Source organism: Hypanus sabinus, unplaced genomic scaffold (assembly GCF_030144855.1).
Source record: "Hypanus sabinus isolate sHypSab1 unplaced genomic scaffold, sHypSab1.hap1 scaffold_1403, whole genome shotgun sequence".
In the NCBI taxonomy this organism is placed as follows: domain Eukaryota; kingdom Metazoa; phylum Chordata; class Chondrichthyes; order Myliobatiformes; family Dasyatidae; genus Hypanus; species Hypanus sabinus.
The window spans coordinates 3,204-28,283 of record NW_026779476.1 but is presented as its reverse complement, the minus strand read 5'-3'; the positions used below and the strand labels follow the sequence as shown (position 1 = coordinate 28,283).

The 25,080-nt window shown below is 44.3% G+C and overlaps 1 protein-coding gene and 1 long non-coding RNA gene across 3 annotated transcripts; one reads left to right on the top strand and one right to left on the bottom strand.

Moving 5' to 3' along the window:
- Positions 1 to 405: 405 nt before the first annotated feature.
- LOC132386946 (uncharacterized) lies at positions 406 to 6,210 on the top strand. The gene is made up of 3 exons (XR_009509714.1): positions 406 to 801; positions 2,735 to 2,897; positions 6,101 to 6,210. It is a non-coding gene; the product is annotated as an uncharacterized LOC132386946 (long non-coding RNA).
- A 9,438-nt stretch (positions 6,211 to 15,648) lies between these two features.
- Positions 15,649 to 23,978, bottom strand: LOC132386943 (zinc finger protein 239-like). 2 transcript variants are annotated; one of them, XM_059959300.1, is made up of 3 exons: positions 23,735 to 23,978; positions 22,193 to 22,340; positions 15,649 to 16,382 (listed from the first exon to the last, which is right to left on the bottom strand). In XM_059959300.1, exon 3 carries the CDS (start codon positions 15,981 to 15,983, stop codon positions 15,660 to 15,662), a length of 324 nt encoding a protein of 107 aa, XP_059815283.1. In that variant the 5' UTR covers positions 15,984 to 16,382; positions 22,193 to 22,340; positions 23,735 to 23,978; the 3' UTR covers positions 15,649 to 15,659. The 2 variants fall into 2 exon arrangements, with proteins under 2 accessions (XP_059815283.1, XP_059815282.1); XM_059959299.1 differs by having other exon boundaries at positions 22,193 to 22,344; positions 23,735 to 23,970.
- Between the last annotated feature and the right edge of the window lie 1,102 nt (positions 23,979 to 25,080).

Below are 25,080 nucleotides of genomic sequence, written 5' to 3'. Positions count from 1 at the left end.
CATTTCATGTCATTCACATATTCTGTGCGCTCCTGTATATCAGCTCCCCGCTTTCATTATGAATGGAAGGGAGAGGCAGGCAGAACAGAAGAAAACTGCAAAAGCAGTGTGTCAAAATGCGTCACACGCCTACGTTGGCAATCTTTTTAGTATTGACTGATCTTTGTCGGCATGCATAGTCTTTCGATCCCAGTTCCGAAAACCTCGCTATATCTCTAACGTCAGGTTTTGTTTTCAATGTGTACGGGCTGTTTCTAACGATCTGCCTCTCAGAGAACGCGGTGTCAATGCAATTCAATTAAAAGCAGGTTTTAGTCAAAATGTCCCTTGTTCACGAGTGGCAGACAATTGAAAACATTCAACATATTTTCTGCTCAATTCAAAGCTACGTTTTGAAAACTATCGCCCTGACTCTTCAAAGCCCAATAAAATACGAATATAAAGGGATTATCCTTGAACAGGAAGAACTTATAGACTGCGGTATCAATTAAATTGAGAGAAGTGCAGTGAATACTGAACTGGAGGCTGACCAACCTTTAATTGCTGCTTTTCAGGTCGGGGTGGAAGAAGCTGTTGGAATAACTGCGTTCCAGATTGAGATGGTCGGGATGCGTGAGTCAGAACTGCTGAGCCTGTGGAGAGAGTTGCAGGGGCCAGAGAAGAAACTGATATCTCGATTGCAGGAGGCTGAAGAGGCTGCAGGAGCAGTGCAGGCCACGTGTTTCCGTTTGGAGAAGATCAAACAGCAGCTACCGATCGCAGAAATGAGGAAGAATAAGGATTCTATGTGCTGGATGTGTGGTACATGCTGCCTTTTGCTGACTTTCCTTCGATTCAGTAAGAGACCTTTGGTCCCTCTCCCACTGAGTCAGGTGTAGCGGGGAGGGTTAGCAGTGTGCAGTGGGGGGCATGAGTGAGAGGTTGAGAGAGGAGTTGGTAGCGGGCCCGAGATATCCCCAGTTGTGACCGAGCCTGAAGGGTTTAGATAAGTGGACACGGAGGTCTTAGAGGGTTAGGAAACCCAGAGAAGTTGGCCTATGTAGCGCCTGAGGAACAGCGCGTGAGGTTTACTGTTTGGGAAGCAATGTCACTGTTTGTGCCTGGGCTAGGGTTTGTGTTGGCAGGAAGAGTGGGCGAGTTATTTAATAGTTATGAGTACATGACTTTTATTTGCTGAGGGGAGAGTGTAAAGGTTTTTTTTTCTTTTTCTTTGTTACTGCGTATGTTAATCAAAATGGTTTCTTTGTTTTGTTAAAAGTAGGAATGCTTCTTTATTGCGAGAGATTGCTGGAAGCTTGTTTGGGTTAAAATTTACTGATAACGAGAATTGTATTCCTTTGTAAACTAATTGGGATTAATGCTGCTCTTTCTTCTGAGTCTGTAAGCTATTGTTGACGGGCTTTTAGGTAGTCGGCGCGAGGGGGCGAGATAGAGAGGACGCGATGCTGTAAACGGGGCGAGGAACGGACCCCAAGCAGGGGTCCAAGGCCAGGGGGTACCCCGAGGAGAGGAGATGAAGCTAGATGTGCTTGGTTGACCACTTCGGATGGTCCTGAGCTGCGAGTCGAGGAGTTCGGAGGGGAGCGAATGGTGGCAAGACGACTTCAGTAATTGAGCTCCAAAGGTTGTGCACAAAGTGGTTTGGACTTTGTTAATTTTGGCGCCTTTTCGTTATTTTCTTTTCCTTCATATATACTGCATGGTTATTAATCAGTTATAGTAATCTTTATAAATTGTAATCATTTAATCGCATATGGTGTCCTGTTTGTTCTTTCGTGAAGCGGGGACATCAAACAGCATTCACACAAGCTGATTACCCAGTTTGGTGGGGCCGAAGGCTGCTACCCCTAGACGAGAACGAGCAGAGCGAGCCTAAGTCGACCCAGGGGGTTACAATTACATTTCCTGGCCTATATTTCCTGAAATGTAACTGATTTAACCTGGAAATGAAAATTAGTCGTCTGTGATAGTAGAACAGTAAATAAAGCACAACTATTCCCTGGTCATTATCCAGTTATCAATTTGTCTGTTATTCCTGGAAATGTGTTCAGTACAGTTGTTGCTAATGAAGTTCACAAGAATAATCTCCGGAATGATCAGCTTTATGTTTGAGGAGCATTTGGTGTTTCTGGACCTGTGCTCAATGGAATTCAGAGGGATGGTGGGGTGGTGGAGGGATGTATGCTTAAGTAAACCTACCGAATGCTGAAAAGCCTGGATACAGTGGACATGGAGAGGATGTTTCCATTAGACAGTGAGTCTATCATCTGACAGAACAGTCTCAGGATAAAGATGTTTCCCTATAAAACTGGTATGAGAAAGATTTTTTGGCCAAACTTTGTCTGATCTGTGGATTTGTTTTGCCGCAGAGGTTGGTTGAGGATGCCATTTGGGTATATTTATGACAGAAATTAATATATTCATGATTGGCGGGTAGCTCAGGATTACAGGAGGAAGGCAGGAATATGGTGTTGGAATGTAAATCAGCCATGGTTAAATGGTGGGGCAGACCAGATGGATCAAATCACCTAATTCTGTTCCTGACTGAATGATGGCTCCTCCTTATCCCATATCGTTTTCTGATGTGTGAGGGACAATAAAAGATTGTTTACTGCGATCATTATATCGACTTCAACTTTTAATTTTCAGTGAGTTTCGTTCTTAGTAACATTAAGCAGAAATGTTTGGTTCTCGTTTTTATTGTTAATGTGCTTTATTGTCTCTCTGGTTAAAGTTAGACCTGTGGTGAGAGGTTAATTGGAAGAAAAAAACCTAACTGGAAGCCAACCACGCCTGAAGACGAGGGAACAGCAACAAGTGAACCAGCCCGAGGACTGAAAGCATAAACTGGAGAGAACAACTCTGAATCAACTGACTCGGAGTTCTCATTGATTCAGGTAGGAGAAAGTTTGGTGAGTCTCATTTACTCAAACACTGGTCCTTTAGACATTACACACTTGTACAAGGGAAGGTAGGATTTAGTTGGAGTGGGACTGAATGTGCGGAGAAGAACCAGCTATGCCTCTGTCAGACCCAGTTGCAATCACTCCAGGTCTGGTAATGAGATTCCAGCAGTACAGCCCTTTAAAACCACTCCTATTCTGCGGAAGTCGAATCAGGATAAAGTCTCTCAGAGACCGTACGGTACAAACTCTTTATTCCAAGTACCCGGGGATACTTTATTCCAAGTACAGTCGATGACTGTTCCCGCCCAATCCACTAACTGACTAACAATTCAATAATTCCCCTTACACCACAGATATATCCGTTGAGATACTCCCCACACAAGACAGGCTGGAGCCAAAGATATTTACTACATGACAGCCCCTGAAGACAAATTACAAACTAGTCATAATGGCTTACACACACAGAACAGACTGACACTATCCTATCTCTGTGCATAAACACACAAGGAGATAATCATCCTGAAACCCTAGCCAGCCACCCTCAAGAAGAAATATGGCGCAGCATGGCTTAGTTTATCTGTTGATCATCAGCAGTTTCTTTCAGAAAAACAGGCTGTTATAGTTTAACGAAGTGTTAACCTTTTACATACTTTATCATTCCCTCCTTTAGATCATTACATGATCAACAAAGCAGTAATGTTTTACAGAGAAAGCAACCAAGTGCAGCATTGACTTCTCAGTGGGCAAAAACAGTGTACAACAGTAATTATAACAATGATATGTACAACTATTAGGCCATAATGCAATATCATGCCCCACATATTACCAAACAGGCCTTCGAAGTTCACCATTTCGGCCCTTCGGTGAAACCGTGAAAATCCTGCCCTACTTTCTTGATGCTGTCAATCTCCTCGGCATTGTGCATGGGGAGGGATGTAACGTTAGTAGACTCATCAGGGATACAGGTGCAGCATTCTGTGTCAATAATAGCACAGGTTCCCTCTTTCTCAGCTGGGATAGACTCTACAGCCGTACGATTCTGTACAACTGTTTGCCGGATTGCAATCATTTCAGTGGATATTTCTGTTACTTGGGCCTATGATTCTGTCAGGGCCCCTGCAATATTGTGGCCAGCTCCTCAAGTGCTTGTAGCCAAATTGATTCTCTCTCATGAATTCCTGGCTACTCCATAGGAGAGAAAAGCGATCATCCAAAATCGCTCAGTCTCAGTTATTCCTCTCGGCTTCTGGGCAACTGCGGTTCTGGCCAGGATGCATGTTTCCCAGTACAGGAAGCTCAGTTTGGTGGGGGCCTGAGATACCATACCTCAAAACACCGACAGCCACAGTCATCTCTGACTGGACCACAGTTTCTCACTCTCTTCCCCAGCTGTTATTTAAGGAAGCCCAGGCTGAGAGTTCCTCACTCTGGTTGAGCAGGATTACTGACATAGGAATCATAGTTTTACCATGCTGTGGAATTTCGACACAAACCCAGCAGGCACCTGGTTCTACCTGTTTGGCATAGGTGTGACAGAGAGACAGAAAGGTGTTAACATGGGGCCCCCCAGAAAGACATAAACACGAAGACATCTGTTACATTTTCGTAACGGTTTAAATGAACCAGCAACAATAGACCACACCTGGAGTGTGGTTTTGATGTTAAAACCACTGTCTTTATTCGTATCTACTTATAATATAAAAAAATAAGCAAAATAATCAAAAGCTAGAAGTGTTATGAGTACACATATGTGTAAATATAATTCCCAAACCACTGAGCTCAGGGAATACCAAGCTTAAAGTCTTGAGATGGTAAAGTATGAAAGTTCAGTTCATCCACGGAATCAATGACGAGGGAGAGATATTTTTAATCCAAGGTGAATGTCAAGAGAAGGCAATTACGTTGAATTCCACAAATTCCACAGTGGCAAAACAGGATAACAGTCGCTGTAGGTCTTTCCGTCGTTGTTCTAAATCCACATACGAATTATCTCCAAAAGAAGCTTATCACAGGAGTACTGTCTTCAGAAGGAACTACCACCCAAGCAAGGGTTAACACACAGGTATATTCCGCAAGGTACTCCCAATCCAGATCCAACACACAAAGTATTACCGACAGTGATTACCACAGAATATCCCTTCTCACAAGTGTTTACCACATAACACACTCGAATCCAGCTAAGGGTTAACAAAAGTGGTAGCCACGGGATACTCCAACAAAATCCCCAGATGGATTATACGAATTAACACCAACAGTGATTTGTCACAGGGGTACCTCTTCAAGTGAATTACCACACCAAGGCAAGGGTTAGCACAAGTGGTCCTCACAGGATACTCCCAAACCAACAGATCCACTCCATTGGATCAAACCAAATGACAATCACGCATTCGGTATACGCTGGATCAATAATCAACCCACCTTGTGGGCACAGGAGAGTGCAATCAATGACCCTTGGCCACTAGGCCATTTGTTTCAAAGCTTCCATCTTCTTTCTTTCTCTCTGGCTGACTGTGACTGTCCTTGCTTAAATAAAACAAACTGTGAGCTATGTAAACACAAGCTGCGAGCAAGTGTAAACACGCTGCACAGTCAAATAGTTCCGCCCCTCTCTCTCTCTCTCTCTCTCTCTCAGTAAGAATCAAACAGGAGCCGGGAAAGCCAGGCATGTATACAAAGGAATTTAGAAGGAGAATTTAGAATTTAGTATTTTCTCCCCTTCTTGCCATTTTAGTTATCTTCTGTTGCACTTTAAAAGTATCCCAATCCTCTCACCTCTCCTATCTTTGCTGTGTTATACATCTTCTCTTTCATTTTTATACTGTCCTTGACATTTCTTGTCATCCACGGTCGGCCCCTACTCCCCTTAGCTGGCTTTTACCACTGAGATGGGTGGGACTAAAACCAGAGGCCATGGGTTAAGGGTGAAAGGTGAAATGTTAAGGGAAACATGAGGGGAAACTTCTTCACACCGACAGTCATCCGGGTGTGGGATGAGCAGCCAGCACAAGTGGTGCATGCGAGCATGTTTTCAACATTTAAGCGGTTCGTGTAGGTACCTGGATGGTAGGGGTGTGGGAAAGGGCAGTTTAATTAGTTCAGCACAAACCAGATGGCCCAAATGGCCTGTCTCTGTATTGTAATTTTCCACAAGAACCTGAAGTAACACTAATATTCACTGTAAGTCCTTTTAACAGCTGTGCAGTCCAACCATTCACCTCAGAAGGATTTTTTTATATGGCGTTAAAATTGTGGAACGTTAAGTTAATAATACGTAAAAGAAAATCCCAGATGCACGTCAAGAAAGACTATTTGCGTGAGAGTGTTTCAGTTACTGTGGGGCCAGTCACCCATGCAGCTCAGCAGGAACAGGGAATCATACCAATGGAGAGAGTCAAACTGAGCCAAGGCACAGATTGGAGACGGCAGAAATGCCCCAGTCTTATTTAAGACAGGAAGATCATCAGGGAATTAATGGTCATTCCAGACACCAGCACTCTGCCCAGTCAGGAGATGATTTCTCTGTCCAACTCGGGTTCAACCTCATTGTAACAGTGAGGAACAGCCAGATCAAAAATTGGCGACTCAAGTAATCTCATCTGAAATGTTGTCCTACAGCCATTGATGGACGTTGTAAATCATTTTACAGGTTAAAAACGAGAAGGAATTTGTCTCCAGGAATCTCAAACACAGCCCGCCAGTTTTGCTGTCTCTGTCCAGATATTTAAGAAGTGGAGCGAGGGATTCAATCGACCATCCTTCCTGCTCAGACTGTGGGGAGGGATTTATTCGGTCATCCTTCCTGCTCAGAATGAGGGAAGAGATTCACTCGGTGATCCGACCTACAGAGACACCATCGAGTTCACACTGGGGAGAAGCCGTTCACCTGCTCAGTCTGTCGGAAGAGATACACTGATTCATCCAGTCTACAGAGACATCAGCGAGTTCACACTGGGGAGAAGCCATTCACTTGTTCAGAATGTGGGAAGCGATTCACTCAATCTTTCACCCTACGGATACATCAGCGTGTTCACAACGGGGAGAAGCCATTCACTTGCTCAGTCTGTGGGAAGGGATTCACTCAGTCATCCCACTTACAGAGTCACTTGCGAGTTCACACTGGGGAGAAGCCGTTCACCTGCTCAGAACGTGTTAAGCGGTTCACTCAGTCATCCCACCTACAGAGACATCAGCGTGTTCACAACGGGGAGAAGCCGTTCACCTGCTCAGTCTGTGGGGAGGGATTCACTCAGTCATCACACCTACAGAGACAACAGCGAGCTCACACTGGGGAGAAGCCGTTCACCTGCTCAGTCTGTGGGAAGGGATTCACTCAGTCATCCCACCTCTTGGCACACCAGTCAGTTCACAGTAGGGAGAGGCCATTGTTATGATTCCTTCGGTTTTGTTTGCTGTAGACTGTCATTTTAAGAGAGAGAGAGAGAGATTAAGAAGGAGAATCAGTCTGACTTGCAGCTTGTTTACATCGCGTGCAGCTTGTTTAGTTTTAACCGAGGACACAGACACTCAGAGTCAGACAGAGACGAAGGAGAAAAAATGGAAGGATCAAAACTAGGGCTACTGACCAAGGGTCACTGATTGCAACTTTCCTATGCCCACAAGGATGGGTTAATTATCGATTCATCGTACATCGAATGTGAGGTTGTTACCTCTTTTGATCCATAGGAGTAGATCTGATTTGGGGTATCATGTGAAGACCACTGATGTGTTAACCCTTGCTTGGGTGTGGTGTGGTTATTCACTTGAAGACGATACCCCTTGTGACAAGACACTTTCGGTGATAATTCGTATGTGGTTTTGGAACGACGACGGATAAAACCTACAGCAAATGTTGTCTTGTTTTACCAGCATGGAACCTGTGGAATTCGACATAATTGCCTTCCCTTGACATTTATCCTGGATTTCAAATATCTCTCTCATCACCTATTCCGTGGATGAACTGAACTTTCATACTTTACCATCGCAAGACTCCAATGCTTGTTTCCCCCGAGCTCAATAGATTGGGAGTTTTATTTACACACATATATACACATAACACTGTTAGCTTTTGTTTGTCTTGTTTAAATTACTATTTTACGAGTAGATTCTAATAAAGATAGTTTTAACATCAAAATAGACTCCAGGTGTAGCCTATTGCTGCCGGTTCGTTTCTAAAGCATTACGATTCATAACAAAATTTGGGCCTGCGTCCGGGATATGAACAGATTTGGGGGTGTAGTCATTAATTATCGATTTCATCGGGGAAATTCCTTTTGATTTATTTGTGTGTGGAAAATCAGTAGCAATGGATGTTGATAGATGTCTGGAAGCGCTAGCCTCTGAGGCATGGGAGGACGCCAAAAGGATTGAGTTGTTGAGTACTGCTAAAAGGTTAAAAATTGCTAAGGTGAAATCAACAATGAGGAGGGCACAGAAGCAGAGGATAATAGCTGAAGATTATGTATCTGAGGGATTGTTTAAAGTGGAGGAGTTGGAGGCGTTTCCTGGAAGTAAACCTCGTGAGCTTGTGCTCCAGTACAAGTGAGAAAAATTAAATGCGGAGGCTGCGGAAAGGCAGAGGCAGTTTGAGGCTAGAGAGGCAGAAAAACAGGGAGGAAGCAGAAAGGCAGAGGCTGTTCCAGCTGGAAAATATAGAGAGATTGCAGCAAAGGGGTCTTGCGTTAGGCTCTAGTGATAAGTTTAAGGCCAGTGGGGAAGTTAAATTGGTATCTGCATTTGACAAAGCAGAGGTTGATAAATACTTTCAGCATTTTGAGAAGGTTGTTCAAAGTTTAAAGTGGCCAAAAGAGGGTTGGCCTATTCTCTTACATAGTGTAATTAAGGGGAAGGCTCAGCAAGCCTATTGTGCTTTGACAGTTGAAGAAACAGCTGATTATGACATCGTGAAACAGGCTGTGCTCAAAGCTTACAAGTTGGTCTCAGAATCATACAGGCAAATGTTTAGAAATTTAAGGAAGTCTATGAATCAGACTTGTACGGAATGTGCTTATGGGAAGTATTTGTGTTATCATCGTTCATATTTTTATATGCGGTCAACGCTGGTGCACATATAAAAATATGAATGGTGATTTTGACAGCTTGAAAGAGTTGGTTTTAATTGAAGAATTTAGAGGGTGCGTGCCTGATGACATAAAGAGATATTTAGATGAATGGGATGCTGCCACTTTGCAGGAGTCTGCTAGATTAGCAGATCAGTTTGCTTTAACTCATAAGGTTAAGTTTAACTTGAATAAGAGTTTCCAAAAGAGTAGCAGGGATCTCCAGGGTAAACCCGAAATTAAAGCTGGGACTAGTAACAAGAGTAATGATGAAGGGATGCAGTTGAAGGAGAAATATTCCTGTCTTACTTGTTACTATTGTAAGAAAGCTGGTCATATGATGGCGAATTGTTGCCTCCTGGGGAAGAAAAAGGAAAAGGAGGCAGTCCCGAATGCCTGTGTTCAGTATGTTGAAGCACCAGTGAACCCACAGAGTTCTGAACATTCTATTGAGTCTTAGTTAAGGATTTGAGAGGTCTGAGCCAGTTAAGAAGAGATTTGATTATTTTATGTCAGATGGAATTGTATTATTAAAGGAAGGGTCAACCCCGGTACCACTGAAAATTGTTTAAGATACAGGGGCTTCTCAGTCACTTATATTTGACAGCATTCTAAAGTTTGGTGATGAGACAGAAAATGGTGAGGTAAATCTTATTAAAGGCATTGGGGGCGGTGTGGTTTCTGTACCATTGTACAAGGTAACTTTACAGTCAGGGTCGGTTTTGGGACCTGTTAAAATTGGATTGTGCTGCAGTTTACTGGTGGGAGATGTTACTTTGCTGTTAGGGAATGCCCTGGCAGATGGTAAAATTGTTCCTGCAGTGCTGTTGACAACTAAGCCAACCACTGACGACCCACAGATGGATTTTAACATTTATCCTTCCTGCGCAGTAACTCGAAGTATGGCTTAAAAGTCTGCCGACGCAGACGGTTCTGTGCTGCATGATTCTGATACCCATGATAGCCAAAATCGTCATTCAGTTTATGATGACTTGTCAGGGACTTTTCTGCCTTCATTGTTACAACAGGATTCAGGTAGTAAGTCTGATGAGAAAGATTTATCCCTGTCTAGGAAGGAGATTATAGCAGAAGAGAACCGAGACCTTGAGAATGAAGCTTTAAAAGAAACAGTTCTCTCAGATGATGAGATTAAGAAAGTGCCAGTAGGGTATTATCTCAAGGATGGAGTGTTAATGAGGAAGTGAGGGCCTCCTGCTATACCAGCGAGTGAGGAATGGACAATTGTTCACCGTTGTAGTTCCTAAAGTTTATAGTACTGAATTTTTAACTTTGGACCAAAGTATGCCCTTAGGTGGCCATTTTGGAGTGAAAATAACTGTAAACAGGTTTATGAAATAATTTTACTGGCCTAATTTGAGGAAAGATGTGACCTTTTGCAAACCTGTCACACTTGTCCAGTTGTGGGTAAACCCTACCAGGTCACCACAGTGGACCCACTGGGGTCTATACCTGCATTCTGTGAACCCTTCTCTAAAGTTATATTGGATTGTGTTGGCCCATTGCCAAAGCCTAAAGCTGGCCATCAGAATCTGCTAACTATTATGTGTATTTCATCCAGATTCCCAGAGGCAATACCTCTCAGAAATATTGAAGCTAAAACTGTAGCGAAAGTTCTTACCAAGTTGTTTTTTCACTTTTTCTGGATTGCCTAAAGAAATCCAGTCTGATCAAGAAAGTAATTTTACACCTGGATTATTTCAGTAGGTAGTTTATGAATGGGAACTGAACAAATAACATCATCTGCGTACCATCTGGAATCACAAGGGCTGTAGAAAGTTTTCATTCTACACTCAAAACAATGATTAAGACATACTGTGTTGAAAATGGAAAGACTGGGATGAAGGAATATATTTGCTTTTGTTCTCAGGAAGACCGTCAGCACAGGATCACTGGGCTTTAGTTCACTTGAACTTGTATTTGGTTGTAGACTGAGGGGACCTTTGACCTTGTTAAAGGAAGAGTGGATTGATGAGGATGTACATGTTAACTTGTTAGACTATGTTTCGAAGTTCAAAAAAAAACTACACCAAGCGTGTAGTCTAGTGAGACCAAACTTAAAGATTCTCAAAACAAAATGAAGTGCTTGTTTGACAAGCGGGCTTGCGAAAGAAAATACCAGGTGGGGAATATCTTATCTTATGTTATTTTATCTCAAATGTTGACGAATCCACTCCAGGTGAAACTCAATGGACCGTATGAAATAGACTCTCAAATTAATGTTGTGAATTATGTTATTAAAACACCCTACTGACGTAAACTAACACAGGTTGTACACATAAATATGATAAAGCCTTATTTTGACAAACAGGCACCATCTGTGAGTGTTGTTGTCAAAATATATGAAGCTAGTAACCCTGAGAATGAAACAATTTACTCGTCTGAGACTTTTCACAAGCCAAACGTGGTCTCAGTTAGGCTAATGAACTCGGTTGTTCTAGAAAACATTGATAACAAGTTGGCTCATCTGCAGCCAAAGCAACAACAATAGCTGAAGGAATTAATTCTGAAGTTTAAAGATTTATTTCCTGATGTTCCCAAGGAAACTACGATCCTAGTACATGATGTAGATATTGGTCAAGCTAAACCTATCAAACAACACCAATATCGTATGAAAGTAGAAATGTGTAAATTGGCTGAGCAAGAATTTGAAAATATGCTGGAAAATGGTATTATTAGTCCTTCAGCATCAGATTGGAGTCACCCCCCCCGTTATTGTGCCCAGACCTGATGGTAGTGTTAGATTTTGCACTGATTATAGGAAGGTAAATGCAGCAACAAACCCGATGCCTATCCTGCACCTAGGGTGGATGATTGCATCGATAAAGTTGGAAAAGCTGAATTTCTTACAAAGAATGATCTGTTGAAAGAGTATTTGTGTGTTCCATTGATGGACAGAGGTAGAGAAATTTCTGCTTTTGTGACACCTTCTGGGTTGTATGAATACAACGTTTTGCTGTTTGGAATGAAAAGTGATCCAGGATCATCCCAGAGAACGTTTGAATCTGTAATTCGAGGGTTAGAACACACAGATGCCTATATTGATGACTTAGTCACATTTAAGAAAAACTTGGACAGATATATGGATGAGAGGGTCTTGGAGGGATAAGTCGCAGGTGCAGGTCAGTGGGACTAGGCAGAAAAATGTTTCGGCACAGCCAAGAAGGGCCAAAAGGCCTGTTTCTGTGCTGTAATCTTCTATGGTTCTTAGAGAAAGAGTTGTTGTCACTCATCTTGGCTTTGCGGCATTTCGATGTTGATGTTTGTCCTGAGAGGAAACCTCTTGTAGTTTATACAGATCATAATTTCTTGGTGTTTTTGAATAAGGTAAAGGACAAAAACAGAAGAATGTTATACTAGCATCTGATTTTGCAAGAATATGATATTGTGATAACGCATATAAAATTCATGGATAATATTATTGCCGATTGTCTTTCCAGATGCTAAGCTTACAGTTTTAATAGTGAAGCAGAATCTGGTATCTGTAAACGCTGCTGCAATGTGTTACATGATAACCGTATGTGTATTGTTTTATATACTGTAGTTCGAGGTAAAAATTTTGCTCTTTGAGATCAAAAAAAAAAATTTTGGTGAGAGGGGAAGTGTTATGAATCCCTCGGTTTCATTTGCTGTGGACTGTCACTTTAAGAGAGTGCCTGAGTGAGGTGGGGACTAACAATGACGTCAGCCGCTGACTTTCTCAGCTCACTTTTGATTTTTACAGAGAGAGAGCTCAAGGAGGCGGGACAGTCTGACTTGCAGCTTGTTTACATGACTTCCAGTTTGTTTCATTTTTAGCGAGGACACAGACACTCACAGTCAGAAGGACGCAAAGAAAGAGAACAAAAAGATTTAGACAAGGAAGCTAGTGGCCAAGGGTCACTGTTTGGAACTCTCCTGAGCCCACAAGGGTGGTTTGATTATCGATCCAGTGCACTTCGAATGTGCGCCTGTCACCTCGAATAATCCACAGGAGTGGATTTTGTTTTGGGGAGTCCTGTGGAGACCACTTATGTGTTAACCCTTGCCTGGGTATGTGCTGTGGCGATTCACTTGAAGACGATATCCCCGTGACAATTCACTTTTGGTAATAACTTGTATGTGGATTTGGAACGACGATGGATAAAATCTATGGTGACTGTTAACTCATTTTAACCACCGTGGAACCTGTGGAATTCAACATCATTGCCTTCTCTCTGCATTTACCCTGGATTACAAATCTCTCTCTCACATCCCTTATTCCAGGAATGAACTAAACATTCATACTTAACCATCTCAAAACTCTAAGCCCAGTTCTCCACCTCCATCCCCCCCCCACCCCCCCAACACCAAGCTCAATAGTTTGGGAGTTATAGCTATACATAACACTGTTAACTTTGGTTTATCTTGCTTAAGTTACTAGATTATAAGAAGATACTAATAAAGATAGTGGTTTTAACATCAAAACCAGACTCCAGGTGCAGTCTATTGCTGCTGGTTCGTTTCTGAAGTGTTACGGTTTGGAACAAAATGCTAGAATCTTTCCTGTCAAACCCTATGATCATAACTTATAACTGTTACCCCACCAGGTGCTGCATTCAATTAAACCTCTTGTCGTTCTAGCGAACAAAAACTGATTATTGGAGAACTCAGTGAGATAGAAGGTGCAAGATAATACTTCATAATGAAGTCAATTGTTGCAGGAAACTTTATTGATATACTGTACATCATTGCCTCAGTCAAAGTAAGAATTATAAATCTCAATTGTTTAATCACATATTGTGCACCATTTGTTATTTTGGGGTACAGTACTGACTTATAACAGGGGGCACATCATGCAGCATCCACCCAAATGAGATTTCTTTTCTAGGCTGGGGTGCTATGACCCCCTATATTAAGTTGCTAGCGGAAGCAATATTTACATAAGGTTAGATGACTCAGTGAATCGCTTCCCACCTTCACAGCAGGAGAACAGCCTCTCCCCAATGTGAACGCAATGATGAACATTTAGTTGATTTGGCTGAGAGAATCTCTTCCCAACGTCTGAGCAGGTGATCAGCCTCTACCCAGTGTGAATTCGCTGGTGTCTCTGTAGTTGAGATGACCAAGTAAATCCCTTCCCACAGCCTGAGCAGGTGAACGGCCGCTCCCCAGTGTGAACTCGTTGGTGTGCCAGAAGGTCGTATGACCGACTGAATCCCTTCCCACATTCTGAGCAGGTGAACGGCCTCTCCCCGGTGTGAACTCTCTGATGTTCCTTCAGTTGAGATGACCAAGTGAATCCCTTCCCGCACACGGAGCAGGTGAATGGCCTCTCCCCGGTGTGAACTGACCTGTGTACCAGTAGGTGGGATGACCGAGTAAACCCCTTCCCACAGTCTGAGCAGATGAATGGCCTCTCTCCAGTGTGAACTCGCTGATGTACCTGCAATTTAGATGAGCAAGTGAATCCCTTCCCACAGTCTGAGCAAGTGAATGCCCTCTCTCCATTGTGAACACTCTGATGTTCCTTCAGTTGAGATGACCAAGAGAATCCCTTCCCACAGTCTGAGCAGGAGAATGGCCGCTCCCCAGTGTGAACTCGCTGATGTACCTTCAGATTAGATGAGCAAGTGAATCCCTTCCCACAGTCCGAGCAGGTGAACGGCCTCTCACCAGTGTGAACTCTCTGGTGAGCCATTAGGTTGGATGACAGAGTGAATCCTTTCCCACACACTGAGCAGATGTACGGCCTCTCTCCAGTGTGAACTCGCTTATGTACCTTCAGTTTAGATGACCGAGTGAATCCCTTCCCACAGTCTGAACAGGTGAACGGGCTCTTCCCAGTGTGAACTGACTTGTGTACCAGCAGGTCGGATGACCGAGTGAATCCCTTCCCACAGTCTGAGCAGGAGTACGGCCTCTCTCCAGTGTGAACTAACTTGTGTACCAGTAGGTCGGATGACTGAATGAACCCCTTCCCACAGTCTGAGCAGGTGAACGGTCTCTCCCCAGTGTGAACTCGCTGATGTAGCTTCAGTTGAGATGATAAAGTGAATCCCTTCCCACAGTCTGAGCAGGTGAACGGCCTCTCCCCAGTGTGAACGCGCTGATGTACCTTAAGATCAGATGACGAAGTGAATCCCTTCCCACAGTCTGAGCAGGTGAATGGCTTCTCCCCGATGTGAAATCGCTGATGTACCTTCAGTTGAGATGATGAAGTGAATCCTTTCCCACATTCTGAGCAGGTGAATGGCCTTTCTCCTGTGTGAACTCTCTGATGTACCTTCAGTTGAGATGAGCAAGTGAATCCCTTCCCACATTCCAAGCATGTGAATGGCTGCTTCCCGGTGTGAACTGACTTGTGTACCAGTAGCTGGGATGACCGAGTGAATCCCTTCCCACATTCTGAGCAGATGAATGGCCTCTCTCCAGTGTGAACTCTTTGATGTTCCTTCAGTTTAGATGACTGAGTGAATCCCTTCCCACACACTGAGCAGGTGAACGGCCTCTCCCCAGTGTGAATTGACTTGTGTACCAGTAGGTGGGATGACCGAGTGAATCCCTTCCCACAGTCTGAGCAGGTGTACGGCCTCTCCCCAGTGTGAATTCGCTGATGTACCATCAGTTTAGATGAGCAAGTGAATCCCTTCCCACAGACTGAGCAGGTGAATGGCCGCTCTCCACTGTGAACTCTCTGATGTTCCTTCAGTTGAGATGATCAAGTAAATCCCTTCCCACACACTGAGCAGGTGAACGGCCTCTCCCCAGTGTGAACTTGGTGATGCTCCCTCAGTTGGGATGGGTAAGTGAATCCCTTCCCACAGTCTGAGCAGTTGAACGGCCTCTCACCAGTGTGAACTCGCTGGTGTGCAGCTAGGGTCCATGACTGAGTGAATCCTTTCCCGCAGTCTGAGCAGGTGAAAGGCCTCTCCCCAGTGTGAACTCGCTGATGTACCTTTAGTTTAGATGACCGAGTGAATCCCTTCCCACAGTCTGAACAGGTGAACGGCCACTCCTCAGTGTGAACTCGCTGGTGAGCCATTAGGTCAGATGACCGAGTGAATCCTTCCCCACAAATTCAGCAAATGATCAGCCCCTGCCCAGTGAACTGACTGGTGTGCCCACAGGTGGGAAGACCGACTGAATCCCTTCTCACACACAGAACAGGTGAATGGTCTTGCCCAGTGGGAACTTGCTGATGTAACTTCAGTTGAAATAACAGACTGAATCCATTCCCACCGTCTGAGCAGATGATCGGGTCCCTCCTGTGTAGGATGACGGATATGCCAGTCACACAGATGATCAACTGAATCCCTCCCACAGTCTGAGCAGGAAAGATGATCGAGTGAATCCCTTGTTCCACTTCGTAAGTATCTGGACAGCGACAACAAAACTGGTGTGTTGTGTTCAAGATTCCCGCAAATTCCTCGTCGTTTGTAACCTGTAAACAGATTTACAAAATCCATCAATGGGTGTAGGACAACCTTTCAGATGAGATTACTTGAGATGTCAAGATGTGATCTGTCATCACACTATTACAGTGAAGTTCAACACAAGTTGGAGAAGGAAATCACCTTCTAACTGGGCTCAGTGCTGGTATCTGGAATGACCATCAAACTCTTTGATGGTCTTCCTGTCTCTATAAGAATGGGGCATTTCTGCCATCTCCAGTCTGTGACCTGGCTCAGTTTGACTCTCTCCATTGGTATTATTCCATGTTCCCACTGAGCTGCATGGGTTCCTGGCCACAAAGTAACTGAAACATTCTCACACAAATAGCTGACAGTGCATTCCACTCTCTGTGTAGAAAACTTACCCCTGACATCCCCACAGTATCTATTTCAAATAACCTTAAACTGTGCCCCCTTATGTGAGCCATTTCAGCCCTGGGAAAAAACCTCCGGCTATCCACAAGGTCAATGCCCCTCATCATCTTAAACACCTAAAAAAATGCTTGAAACATAAAGAATGAAATTATGCGTTACTTTGAGGATTTGTCAGAAGTATACCAAATTATGAGGGTACAGATAGGGTAAATGCAAGCAGCTTTTTCCTCTGAGGTTGGGTGGGATGACAACTAGAGGGCATGGATAAGTGAGGAAGGTGAAAATTTAACAGGAAAATTTGGAAAAGCTCTTTACTGAAATGGTAGTGTGAGCATGGAATGAGATGCCAACACAAGTGGCAAATATGAGCTTGGTTTCATCATTGAAAGGAAGTTTGGATGGGAGCATGGTTGGGAGGGGTATGGAGGGTGATGGTCTCGGTGCAGGTAGATGCATTAGACAGTTTAAATGGTTTTTTTTCGGCATTGACCAGATGAGTCAATAGCCTGTTTCTGTACTGAACTGCTCCACGTTTCTATAACAAAGAAGCTGGCCAAACTTGTTTGGAAGGGAAAAGGTAGGAGTGACAATGGAGCAGCAATGGCTGGAGTTTCTTGGAGCAATTCGGGAGATGAGTGATCGATACATCCCAAAGAAGTGGAAGCTTTGGAAAGGCAGGAGGACACAACTGTGGCTGGAATGAGAAGCCAAAGCCAACATAAAAGCCAAGGAGAGGGTAAAGAAAAGAGCAAAAGCTATTGGGAAGCTAGAAACCAACAGAAGACAATTAAAAAAAGTCAGATGAGCTCAGGGCGTGGAATGATGATTAATGAGTCTTGGTCGCACCTAACAGTCTGAGGCATATAGAGGAACAAAATATCCAGGGCCTCAATATCTCCTGAAAGCCAAGTTTCCCTGAACCAGTTACGTTTCAACTTTCATTTTGTAAGGCATGTACAAATTCTATACCCTGAAAATTTCACTTCTCAAGGCCTCCCACTTACAAAGTACTCCTTTGTCAGAAAACAGCCTGTCCCAATCCACACTTGTCAGATCCTTTCTGATACCATCAAAATTGACCTTTCTCCAATTTAGAATCTCAACCCATGGTCCAGACCTCTCTTTTTCCATCTTTATTTTGAATCTCATGGCATTATGATCACTAATTTCTGTCACCAGCCCTGATCATTGCCTAACAGCTTATAGCACACTTCTTCGTCAGGAATTCTACGTACCGATTAAGGGCACATTTGAGAAACTCTACCCCATCTAGTCCTTTTACAGTATGGGAGTCCCAGTCAAAATATGGAAAATTAAAATTACTTACTGAATAACTTTTGTTCCTTGGCATGGTCTGCGAACTCTCTCCAAATTTGTTCCTCTAACTCCCTCAGATTATTGGGTGCAACCACGTCCCAATAATGGCTACAATATCATAATTCCCTGTCCTGAGCTCATCCGCCTTTCCTACAATGCTTCTTGCATTGTGCTATACACAGCTCAGCACATTCATCGCACCATGCTCAACCATTTGATTGCTGACTCTATCTGAGGACTGTACAACATCTGACTGGTGTCAAGAAAACAAACTCTCCCTCACTGTCACAAAAACAAAGGAGCTGATTGTGGAGGACAGGAGGAGTGGAGACACAGGCAAGGGTGTCACCCTGGGGCTAGTGAACAACCGACAGCTTCCCCAGTTTCTAAACCCCCCCAGTGGTGGGCACTTAATCTGGACTCCACTGAGTTTGAACACCTTCCGCCAGCGGCTGACCCTCATGTGACTCTGTGCTATGACCCTACGGGGTGCGTCACTGAGGAAAGCCAATATTATGCACCCCTTGAGGGACAGAAGTTCCCAGTCACGGTAATTGGAGAGGTTAAAGGAATAGAGGGCAGTGTATTACTGGCTGAAGTTTCGGATTTCCTTTGGCGACAGACAGGACTGGTGTTTCCCCATACCAGCGTCAGTCAGGGTTTGCCCTGGGTTCAAGCCAAGGAGCCGATGGTTCCTTGCCCACACCCTGAGGAAACAAGCCTCCATCACCAAGGGAGACTGGCAAGACTTGGCTGCGGTCCGACTTCAATACTGAAAGGAATCTGAGGTGAAGACACTCTTTTAATATTGACCGAACGCAAGACGTTGTACCACAGCTCTGGGCAATTTCAGGCCATGGTTGTCTGCACCGACTGCCCCCGTCTGGATCAGAGTGAAAGAAGGACAGACTCTCCCATCCATTCTGCATTACCCCCTCTAGCCTGAGACAGCGTTTCTTGAGGATGGAAGTTCTTTTGTGGATGCAGCAGGAAAACGATATTCTGACTATGCGATAATGACGGACAGTGAAGTAATTGAGCAGGCCTTTTTTGAAGCAGCTGTCGCTGCCCAGAAGGCTGAGTTGTTTGCTCTGACTCGTGCCTGTATCCCAGCAACAGACTAAAGTGGGAACGTTCACACAGACTCCCGTTATGCATTTGGGATTGTACGTGACTACGGGGCTCTCTGGGAACATGGGGATTCTGGCCGCCCCCATTAGTAATGCCACCTTTGTAAACAACTTACTCACCGTTCTGCAGCTTCCTCGAGTTTTGGCTATTATTAAATGTGCAGACCACACCCGCATGTCTAACCTGGTCACTAAAGACAATGCTTTAGCAGATTAGACTGCGAAAACTGTGGCAAAATCCTCAGTAGTTGTAGTCTGCTCGGGTTCCCGTCAAACCAACCTTCCGTGACTAAAGCAGAGCGGGTTTGCCGGACATGAGGGAGGTACATAGTTTTCAGGGGGTTGCCTCTGACGAGGAGTGCAAACTGTGGTCCCATATGAGGTGCCAGAAAGTCCCCGGCCTAGGTTATTGGATCACCCAGCGGGACAGGTTTGTGTTCCTACACAGTTTTTACCAATATTGGTCGATCAGAAACATGATTGTACACACCTGGGAAAGGAGGGAATGGTTGGTAACCTGTACACTGCACACCGGGTACGACTCACTTGCCAGGTGGATCTTTTTCGTGTCTACTAGTTGATTTTATTGAATTGCCTAGAGTACATTGCTAAAAATACTGCTTAGATATTATAGATGTACTTAGTAGATAGATTGAAGCTATTCCAACTACCATCAATACTGCTGTGACTGTTGTGAATGTCTTATTATGGGGAATAATTCCCAGGTACGGCCTGCCAGAGATGCTGAGCTCTGACAATGGCCCACAATTTGTGGTGAAAGTATACAAATGGATATGTAACAAACTAGCTATCAAGCAACAATTCCACGGTGTACACCACCCACGGGCCGCTGGCAGAGTGGAAAGAGCCAATGGCACTCTGAAGATTAAATTGGCCAAACTAACAACGGAGACTGGACTCACTTGGTTGAAGGTCCGACCATTAGCCCGATTCCAATGAGGGTTACCCCACAGGGGAAAACAGGGTTGTCACCAGCTGAAATCATTTCTAGACGCCCCATGAGGACCCCCTGGGACCAAAGTCTCAGGATTAAAGGCAAAGTGAATAAGAATAAGGAACCTTGGTTCTCGATGGATATTGGAACTCTGATAAAGAGGAGAGAGATGTATGACATGTGTAAGAAACGGAGCAAATAAGGTACTTGAGGAGTATAAAAAGTGCAAAAAAATACTTCAGGAAGAAATCAGGATGGCTGAAAGAAGACATGAGGTGGCGTTGGCAGTCAAGGTGAAGGATAGTAAGAGCTTCCACAGGTATATTAATAGCAAAAGGATAGTGAAGGGATAAAATTGGTCCTCTTGAAGATCAGAGTGGTCGACTATGCATGGAACCAAAAGAAATTGGGGAGATGTTAAATGTTTTTTTTGTGTCTGAATTTACTAAGGAAACTGGCATGGAGTCAATGGAAATAAGGCAAACAAGTATTGAGGTCATGGAAACTATACAGATAGAAGAGGAAGAGGTGCTTGCTACCTTGAGGCAAATAGATAAATCTCCAGGACCTGACAGGGTATTCCCTCGGACCATGAAGGAGACTAGTGTAGAAATTTCAGGGGCCCTGGCAGATATATTTAAATATTGTTATCTACGGGTGAGGTGCCAGAGGATTGAAGGATAGCTCATGTTGTTCCGTTGTTTAAAGAAGGCTCAAAAAGTAATCCAGGAAATTATAGGCTGGTAAGTTTGATGTCAGTCATGGGTAAATTATTGGAAGGAGTACTAAGAGATAGGATTGACAATTGTTTAGACAGACAGGGACTTATTAGGGAGAGTCAACATGGCTTTGTGCATGGTAGGTCAGGTTTAACAATTATATTGGAGATTTTCGAGGAGGTTACAAGGAAAGTGGATGAAGGGAAGTCAGTGGATGTAGTGGACTTCAGTAAGGCCTTTGACAAGGTCCCGCATGGGAGGTTAGTTAAGAAGATTCAGTCACTAGGTATACATGGTGAGGTAGTAAATTTGATTGGGAATTGAGAACGGGAGAAGTCAGAGAGTGGTAGTGGAGGATTGCTACTCTGAGTGGAGGCCTGTGACTACTGGTGTACCACAGGGATCAGTGCTGGGTCCATGGTTATTTGTAATCTATATCAATGATCTGGATGATAATTTGGTAAATTGGATCAGTCAGTTTGTTGATGATACGAAGATTGGAGGTGTCGTGGACAGTGAGGAAGGTTTTCAAAGCTTGCAGAGGGATCTGGACCAAAAATGGGCTGAAAAATGGCAGATGTAGTTTAATACAGACAAGTGTGAGGTATTGCACTTTGGAAGGAAAAACCACGGTAGAACATACAAGATAAATGGCAGGGCACTGAGGAGTGCACTAGAACAGAGGGATCTAGGAATACTGATACAAAATTCCCTAAAAGTGGCATCACAGGTAGATAGGGTAGTAAAGAGAGCTTTTGGTTCATTGGCCTTTATAAATCAAAGCATTGATTATAAGAGTTGGAATGTTATGGTGAGGTTGTATAAGGTATTAATGAGGCCAAATTTGGAGTATTGTGTGCAGTTTTGGTCACCGAATTACAGGAAGGATATTAATAAGGTTGAAAGAGTGTAGTGGTTTACAAGGATGTTGCCAGGACTTGAGAAACTGAGTTGCAAAGAAAGGTTGAATAGGTTAGAACTTCATTCTTAGGAGTGTAGAAGAATGAGGGGAGACTTGATAGAGGTATATAAAATTAGGATGGGTATAGATAGAGTGAATGCAAGCAGGCTTTTTCCACTGAGGCTAGGGGAGAGAGAAAAAAAGGGGACACGGGTTAAGGGTGAAGGGCAAAAAGTTTAAAGGGAATATCGGGGGGTGGGGGCTTCTTCACAACTGGGTCTGACTGAAACTGGCATAACTGGTTCTTTTGGGCACATTCAGTACCACTCCCAACTATTTCCTACCTTCCTTTGTGCAGGTACGTAATGTCTAAAGGACCAGTGTTTGAGTGAATGAGACTCACCAAACTTTCTCCTGACTGAATCACCGGAATCTCCGAGTCAGATTGGTTTCTCTCCAATCAGTGCTCTCAATCCTCGGGCTGGTTCACTTGTTGCTGTTCCCTCGTGTTCAGTCGTGGTTTTTCTTCCAATAAATCTCTCACTGCAGGTCTAACTTTAACATGTAAGATAATGAAGCATGTTAACATTACAAAGGAGAACCAAACATATCTGTTTAATGTTACTAGGAACAAAACTCACTGAAATTTAAACATTGAAGGCAAATATACTGATCTCAGTGAACAATCTTTTATTGTCCCTCACGTGTCACAGGCGATACAGGATAAAAAGGATCCATCATTCAGTCACGGTAAGACATAAGACCCAGGAACAGAATCAGGTGATTCGATCCATCTGGTCTGCTCCACCACTCAACCAGGGCTGATTTTTATTCCAACACCATATTCCTGCCTTCCTCCTGTAACCCTGAAGCTACTCAGCAATCATCAGTATATTAATCTGTCACAAATATACACAAATGGCAGCCTCAAACAAATTCACAAATTCCAAATATCAGACATCTTTTGGCCAAAAAAGTTTTCTCATCTCAGTTTTAAAGGGAAGCAAGTTTATTCTGAGACTGTGCTGTCAGATCACAGACTCTCCGTCTAATGGAAACATCCTCTCCATGTCCACTGTATCCAGACTTTTCAGCATTTGGTAGGTTTACTTAACCATACATCCCTCCACCACCCCCACCGTCCCTCTGAACTCCATCGAGCACAGGTCCAGAACCATCAAATGCTCCTCACACATAAAGCAGATCATTCCTGAGATTATTCACGTGAACCTCCTTGGCAACAACTGCACCGGACACATTTCCAGGAATAACAGACAAAATGGTTCCAGGATAATTTACAAGGAAAAGTTGTGCTTCCTTTACTGTTATACTATCACTCCATTTCCAGACTAAAACAGGACCATTTCAGGAAGTTTGTATTACAGATCCTGTCTTGTCTATACTGGACCGACCGCCGTCGCTGGACTACAAACTTGCAGGAGTAATGTGTGGCTCAGCTCTACTGCGTGCTGAGGCTCGAACCATTCTCCCCCGAGACTTCCCAGTCCCTCGGAAAAGCAGGCAGTGAAATCAAAGATCCCCACAACCTGGGACGTTCTCCTTTCTCACCCACCCCAGTCCGGGTGACGACACAACAGCCATAAAGCTCCAGGACAAACGCGAGAAGCTTCAGGAAGCGAGACGAGTTCGGGAAGTTAATGGGACTCAGTGGCCAAAATCACACCACGTGATCTGGCGTCACAAAGCGGAGGGCGGGGCGAATCTGCGGCACACAGCCTCACGTGACGTCGGTGGGACTTCCATTTCAATTCTGCGGAAACAGACAGCCTGGGCTCCTGGTTTGGATCGTTCAATGCAGATTAAGTGAAGTCGACACATTTCTGACGAGCCCAGATAGTTGGGAAACAAATAAGTTCCTGGCCCTCAGTTCGGGGCTCACGGCCAACATCGGATCTCCCCGCTCGGGACCGGTCTCAATACTCACCGATGGGAAAGTGATATCTTCGGCCCGCAGACAGTGATCCCGACGGAAGAGACGAAAGTCTTTCCCGATAACACAGCCGACCCACTTCAGCTCTGAGCGGAGAGGATAACACCGTCCACCCGGAGACTGTGAACATGCGCGAAGAGATTGTTACATCATCGGGAGGCGGGGCCTCGGAAACAGACGCTGCCAATCTGCGGTTAAATGGGCGGGGCAAACGGGATCACGTGTCGGTATTGAAGGGGACCCCCCCCCCGCAGGCAGAGACTCCAGCGACTGTGGAAAGAAGCAAACTTGCCGCTCACATCTCCTCTCACCTTAAATGTATTAGACATTTCAACCCCCATGAAAAATATATCGTCTGTCCACTCTATCTAATCCACTCGTAATCTTATAAACGTCCATCCAGTCTCACCCCAGCCTGCTCCGCTCTGGAGAAAACAACACAAGTTTGTCCAGCCTCTCGTTATAGCTCATGCCCTGTAATCCAGGCAGTGTCCTGGTAAACCTCTTCTGCGCCCTGTCCAAAGCCCCGACATCCTTCCGAGAATGGGGGCGACCAGAACTGTATGAAACACTCCAGATGTGGCCTATCTAGTTCAATAAAACTGTGTTACGAACTGTAACGTTTTAGAAACGAACCAGCAGCAATAGAGTTCACACTGGAGTCTGGTTTTGATGTTAAAGCCATTGTCTTTAGTAGTATCGACTTATAATACAGTAACTTAACGAAATAAAGGAAAGTTAACAGTGTTAAGTGTATATATGTGTAAATATAACACCCTGACTATCGAGCCTGAGGGAACAAAGCTTAGAGTCTTGAGATGGTAAAGTAGGAAAGTTCAGTAATACACGGAATAAATGATGAGAGAGAGAGATTTGTAATCCAGGGTGAAACGTAGAGAAAAGGCCGTTACTACAAAATAACCGTCGTCGAAGTTCTTATCCGCTGAATCCGTCCACAGACGAGTTATCAGCGAAAGTGACCTGTCACAGGAATACCGTCTTCCAGGGGTTACCACACAACACACCCAGGCAAGGGTTAACACAAGATATTCCACAATCCACTCCTATGGATTATACGAAGTGACAGCCACACACTTTCGTTGTGGTTCCGTGTACCGATGATCAACCCACTCTTGCGGGCATAGGAGAGTTCCAAACCTCAGCTGCGACTAACTGAAGCGATCAGCTTTTCCAGTCTCTCTCTCTCTTTAGACTGGCCGACTGCCTGTCTGCAGTTCGCTCTCTCTCTCTCTTATGGTTCAGTCCACAGTCAGCGCTGTCAGCCTGTGACTGACGTCACAGGAAAAGCAGGCCATGTACTCAAAGACCCTCACAACCTG

Excerpts from the sequence above, each read along its gene's own strand:
- LOC132386943 (XM_059959300.1), bottom strand. The coding sequence starts at position 15,983 with ATGGCTCACCAGCGAGTTCACACTGAGGAGTGGCCGTTCACCTGTTCA.